This window comes from Crassostrea angulata, chromosome 6, assembly GCF_025612915.1.
Source record: "Crassostrea angulata isolate pt1a10 chromosome 6, ASM2561291v2, whole genome shotgun sequence".
Taxonomy (NCBI): domain Eukaryota; kingdom Metazoa; phylum Mollusca; class Bivalvia; order Ostreida; family Ostreidae; genus Magallana; species Magallana angulata.
Genome location: NC_069116.1, coordinates 52,452,937 through 52,459,079, shown reverse-complemented (window position 1 = coordinate 52,459,079; position 6,143 = coordinate 52,452,937). Strand labels below are relative to the sequence as shown.

Here is a 6,143-nt window from a genome sequence, read left to right as displayed (position 1 = left end):
GCTTGTAAGTTACAAACAGTATAAATTTATGAAAATATCAGCTAGAATAATAAAATACATGTAAGCCTACATACATTACACGTATTTGAAATCACGGTATCTATAAATGTTAATGAATATGTATGAATGATGGTCTGTAACGTTGACGGCCCCTTCCTTTTGTCACCAGTCAAAATAGACTTGCGACTTGCAAAAATACTTTCACTTAAAAGTCTAAAGAACAACTTGATATGAAAATAACCAACCTTGTAAAATTATAATTTTGTAGGAAGGATTGGAATTCTTAATGCACATAAAAAACAGATGAACAAAAGCGAGAACTATTTATTGTATAAAAAAATAAAGCATATCACAGGCTAAAAGACATTGCAATCACATGTAACAGCAACGAAACAATAGTAACCTCGTGTTCAAAAAGCATCTACTCAAAGCAAAATAAAAGAATACAAAGTAAACTGACTTATATTGACGTAAATCTGGAGATTCGAAAACAATCTTGCTTATGAATAGAATGTTATAAAAAGATTACTGAGTACAATTTTGGTTTCATCGAAAAAAATAAAAGATTTCAAGAAAAAAAATGTTTACTTTTAAATTATATATAAAGAAATGTATTATAAAACGTGATATTTTTAAATAAGTAAAATTTTGTGCTTCGAAGAAAATTGATACATATAAATATTGAAAATATTGGTACAAGAAGATGGGTTACATGGAGAAAAATGAATAAAACAAATATGGTATGGCAATGTTTTAGAGTTGTGATCTCTACTAGCTTTCTGGTTCGTAAGGACTAGGAACAACTTCACAGAGTAGTTGCACTGATGTGGTTAACCATTCTGTAAGGAAAGAAACATTCATATAATCGTTATAAAAAAGTATTCTTCACTACAACAAACCTGTCAAAGAACCCTTAATTTGAGATCTTTAAAAATTTTTTTTCACAACATCTGAAAAATCGAAACGAGGGTAATGGGAAACGTCTTTTACACAATTAAAAAAAAAGCCCTCTAGTAATTGTTCTTATTAAGTATACTAGTATTTTTGTTCCGATGGTGAAACACTGATGTTACAAATCAAATGAATATTAAATGCTCGTGATATATCGATATATATTTAAGTTAACAATTAAAGCCCCTTAGATACACCGAATATAACTTTTGGTACAAAGTAACATCAAAAGGAATCTTACCGAATCCTTTGATTTTTAGCTTAAAGTAGACGAATGGAAAGTAGAACAGCAGTCCTCCAATGATAAACAAGAACGCATACAAAAGTTCGATCTGTGGGCTCTCGATGATCGGACCAATCACGAGGTAGATAGCAATCAACACAAACAGGATCGGTATTACAATAGGAACCTAAACAGAACAAAAAACTATGGTAAAATGGCAGATAATGCAGCACCCATAGGTCAAGGATAGTCCAAGCAATACTGTTAACTCAAAACCACAAAAATATTCACTTGATCCAATAAGAATGAGTTTACAGCTTCTTTTATGATAATTAGAGGAAAATTAATCTTAAACAGATTTAATACAAAGTGTACTTCATATATATTTACAAAGTATTTTTTAGTTTAGCTTTGATCATCAATAAGACAAAATAACGTTACTTTAATTGGTCTTTCCACGTCCTTTTTTGTGAAGCGGAAGATAATTAAACAGGAGACTGTCACCCCATAGAACAGCCACGCGGAGAAACTGAAGAAGTCCACCAGGGAACTAATATCTCCAGGGATGATCATAATCAACGAAATCACGATCTGAAATCACGAGCCAAATCTATGAATTGTTAGTTTGTAACCTTAAAAGTTTTTCTACATTTTTTAATTACCGTGGTTTCGTTGAATGCTAAAATTCGTGGATTTTTTTTGTTTGGTAGAACCACGAAATTATGATATTCCATGAAGTGCAATATCTAATATTGATTTCATTGATATAACTACTGGCAACGAATTAACGTATTCTTGGAAGTGCTGTTATTTCTAAAATCTCGAAAACTGATGCCAACGAATGTTTATGATACCATAGTACTTCCATTACACTGAGGATCTGTGACCTCTAGGCAAGCTTACAGCGCGAGATTATTGTAGATGGTAATCGTTTTTAATACATGTACTTTAAAAAATGGGTTTCTTTCTTTGTTTGCAATCTAAAATCGACAGACAATCATGATTTTGACTCACGGTGAATGTGATGGAAGGAAATGGTGTGTAATGTTTGTAATATTAATAATCTAAAATCGACAGATTACAAAATAATGATTTTGACTCACGGTGAATATGATGGAAGGAAATGGTGTGTAATATTTGCATTGTACGTATGATAACATTTCTGGAAGATGACCCTCTCTCGCGGCAACGTATACCACCCTACAACAAGTTGATAAAACAGCAACAGTTACTACATATTCCCTGAGTTTCAAGTTGGTGGATAACAAAAATTTATGAAAGAAGAGCCAGCTATCCGGTAATGGTGTAGGTACCTTCCTCCTCCAAAGAGGGTTCCGTTTGCAGCACCAAACGTTGAGAACAGCACAGACAGGGGCATCAGAACAGCAGCCCCTCCCAGAACGCGGTCTCCCCACGTCTACAAACAGACATACATTCAATACTGACACGTAAATGAAAGGTTATGTACAATATCTTAAATTGTCATCGACTGACTGATGAATTATTGTTTACTTGCTTATTAACCTGTGAATTGTATTATGACCCTAACTAAATAAACCAAAAACAAGGATTCAGATACCAAAAACGACGGTTTTATTTTGCTATGCCAAAAAAACCCCTACATATTGTCGAATGGTCTCAGTAGCCTATATTTTGACGGACCAATAACTTGAGAGTCATTCGGATGAGTACTCATTCATTCATTACTTATAAGTGGATGGTACCGTAATTTTCTGAGTCATATCAGTGGTCCGTTTTGCAGCGCATCTATAAAATTATTTAAGACACGCAAACAATCTTATATAACAGAGTCAAAAGGTCAGCTTTATCATTGTAAAAATCTTAAAGACATGCAATGATGTTTACATACCACGGCCACGGCCGGCGAATTGAGGAGTTCTAATGACGTCATCGCCGTCAGGTAGGAGATGTTGACCAACAGGTAGATGACCGTGGTTATCATGACACCCAGAACATTAGCGCGCGGAAGGTTTCTGCAAGAATGGGTTAGAGTCGAAGCATGTCATAATACAAACAGATACATATGTAAAAAATTTAACTTTGTAATGCATAGTATTAGATTAATAATTTGAAACAGTAATACAAATAGTTTTTACTGGTGCTAATATGTGCATACTGATTTGTGAAAATCATTGTATTTAAGTGTGTAGGGAGATTATTGTTCAGACAACCTGTTGACCAGTCAGTCTCCTTAAACGATATTTGGTCTGTTGTTCTATAACTCTAGATCTTTCAAGTTCAGATCAAGAAGAAAAGCACTTACTTTGCAGGGTCCTTAAGTTCCTCTGTTACGTAATTGAGATTATTCCTGCCAGATAAATAAAATGCACGATAAAGTAAAGAAAAAAATGGCCCAATGTATACGATAGCATAGCAAGGACACGACCCGACTTTGTAAATGTTTGTTGTGTTTACCAGCCGTCGTAAGCCCAGAGAGCATTGTAGAACGCCAGGGCGATGTTGGAAGGTGAAGTCGTCGTACCCTCAAAACTATTTTGAAACTGTGATACGTTCCCTGTAAGCATAGAATAAACAAATTAAAAAATGACTGAATTCAGATCATAAGGTTTTACTTAATAGAATATTGGTCGTTACATCACAGACTGTGGTACCTTGAATCAATTTGACGATTCCTCCGATGACGATGATGATGAGAGCGATGAGTTTTACAAACGTAAAGACGACTTGGGTTCTCCCTGCTAACGTGGTACTGTAACTGTTGATGACCCCTAAGGACACTGCAACGAAAGAAAGAATTCTCGACATTGACATACCACCCGTACATGTACATAAGAAAGATCGACGGGGCCCTCTTGCCAAGTAGATAGAACTCTGCCTTGCATGATATATTTATGGATGTAACTGATCACCTAACAAATAACAAATTCTCCAAAACAAATCCAGATTTGAAAATTATGATATTATAATGTTAATTAACCTATAACTAGTGATCACACATTATTAAAATTGTCGAACCGTCTTCAGTGACATGTTAATATTGTTTCAATGTGGGACATACCGATAGCAAGGGCTGCCACGAGTTTAATAGGAATGATGGGCGAGCCGCAGTAAGGGAAGAAGGTGGCCATGTACTCCCCAAACGTCAGACAAATGATGCCCATCGAGGAGGTCCGAACGACAATCACTGACGTCCATGCAAACAGAAAGGCTGGGATATCGCCTAGAGCTTCCTTGATGTAACTGTATTCACCGCCAGACTTCCGTATCACTGTTCCCAATTCAGCATACGACAAGGAACCTAAATGTTAATACAACGTTCAGTGCTCTGAATAAAGAAGAGGCTCAGCCGATAATTTAAGATGATACCTGGCATGTGTTGATACGAGAGAAAACTGTTTTCAAAATACAGAAGATGCTAAATTGTTTATTTACGGGATATCAAACCATTCCTCTTTATCATTTACCAAGAAGGGCCAGAAATCCACTTGCAGTCCAGACAACGAGGCTTAATCCTACTGATCCAGTTCTATCTAGAACACTTTTAGGGGATATGAATATCCCAGAGCCTAAAAATAAATTCAAAACTAGCAAGGATCTATAACAAACTTTGCAATTACAAACTCTTGATCTTGTAATGTTTTCATGTTTTTTTCTTCATATTACTTAACACATATAGCGTAAAGCCTTAGTTAAGTCTTTTATTACTTTAGAACAATTATTTATTACTTATTTGTAGCGCCTCTTAAGCAACAATGAAATAGTTTAAAGGGCATGACTTATGGCCCTATAAATTCATAAATCAATGGTAAAAAAGGGATTTGCAAATCATGTGGTGATGAAGACTATGTGCCCCATTCTATAGAGCAAGAATTCCTCCGCTACTGTGACACTACTAAATTCTGTCTGCTTTACGACCCCCTGTTATCGTCAGTTTTATAATCTGTGATCTTCAAATGCAACAGATATCGTCTGCTTGTCCTATACCTATAATCGTTCCCACTATGAGAGAAGTGCCACTAATAAGGCCCACTGTTTTCTTCATACGAACTTTCTCTTGCCGGATGCTGACGTCGCTACCGGAATAGTCCGGAGACTCCGTACTTTCCGTTGTATATCTTTTGCGGGAACCATTTTCAGAGGGTACTATTGTAGATTTTTCCGAGTCTGTTGTGAATTTGAAATATTTGATATGTAAATTTGATTAAGGTGAAAAATGCAAATACACTTACAAATGAGACTTAGCAGAGTGTTCTAAATCGAAGCAACTAAACAATAGACATTCATTATTTTTCTTCTTAATGTATACCAAAGGTCTGTTTTCAATCATAAATCCCACATTCTTGAAAAAAAGTTTATCAAAAACATATTCTGCGTTGGTATGTTGAAAAAAAATTCATTGGATGGAACTTTCATGTAAACAGACAACGATAAACACCTTGTTTTCTCTGTGGTTAAAAAAATATTAACAAACCGTTGATATAAGTACATGTACATGTTTAGTTATACAAAAATAAACCATTGCAATACTGTTACATGGAATAACATTCATAAAATGAAAATCCCAAAGATTTACCTTCGAATGCCCGGTTGTCCATGATCACATTTATAGGTCGCCGAATACTGGGTAGATAAGACCGGGTGTTTACATCGGAAAACTTCTAAATTGTCAATTTATAAGCGTTCTTATCAGAGCGGACTTGTACCAGACGTACGGATTTTCTAAATCTCTGCCACCCCTCCCCACCACTTATCTCAATAGCTAATATAATTCCGATCCCGCTTGTAAGTTTGTATATTTCATATTTTACTACATGTAAGCATTTGTTTAAAAATTTAAAAGCTGTTTGATCCAATTGTGGAGTACACATGTATTTTATAAACGCAGTAATATATTACTTCTATTTCATGCAAAACTACATGTACCATTAAGTTTTGCCTTAATTTAAAGTAAACTTTGAAAGAAAAAAAAAGTTATCATAGAGATGTA

At 34.9% G+C, this 6,143-nt stretch overlaps 1 protein-coding gene across 1 annotated transcript; it reads right to left on the bottom strand.

The window, feature by feature from the left end:
- Positions 1-310: 310 nt before the first annotated feature.
- LOC128188735 (b(0,+)-type amino acid transporter 1-like) lies at positions 311-5,849 on the bottom strand. The gene is made up of 13 exons (XM_052859971.1): positions 5,730-5,849; positions 5,141-5,320; positions 4,621-4,722; positions 4,215-4,454; positions 3,808-3,933; positions 3,611-3,710; positions 3,459-3,503; positions 3,045-3,168; positions 2,488-2,591; positions 2,278-2,374; positions 1,616-1,765; positions 1,193-1,361; positions 311-839 (listed from the first exon to the last, which is right to left on the bottom strand). Exons 1-13 carry the CDS (start codon positions 5,749-5,751, stop codon positions 772-774), a joined length of 1,527 nt encoding a protein of 508 aa, XP_052715931.1. The 5' UTR covers positions 5,752-5,849; the 3' UTR covers positions 311-771.
- Between the last annotated feature and the right edge of the window lie 294 nt (positions 5,850-6,143).

Bases quoted from the DNA above. Each gene is read 5' to 3' on its own strand.
- LOC128188735 (XM_052859971.1), bottom strand. From the start codon at position 5,751: ATGGACAACCGGGCATTCGAAG. The intron at 3,504-3,610 runs GTAAACACAACA...TTTATCTGGCAG, and splicing joins CTCTGGGCTTACGACGGCTG to GAATAATCTCAATTACGTAA. The intron at 2,375-2,487 runs GTACCTACACCA...AACTTGTTGTAG, and splicing joins ACCCTCTTTGGAGGAGGAAG to GGTGGTATACGTTGCCGCGA.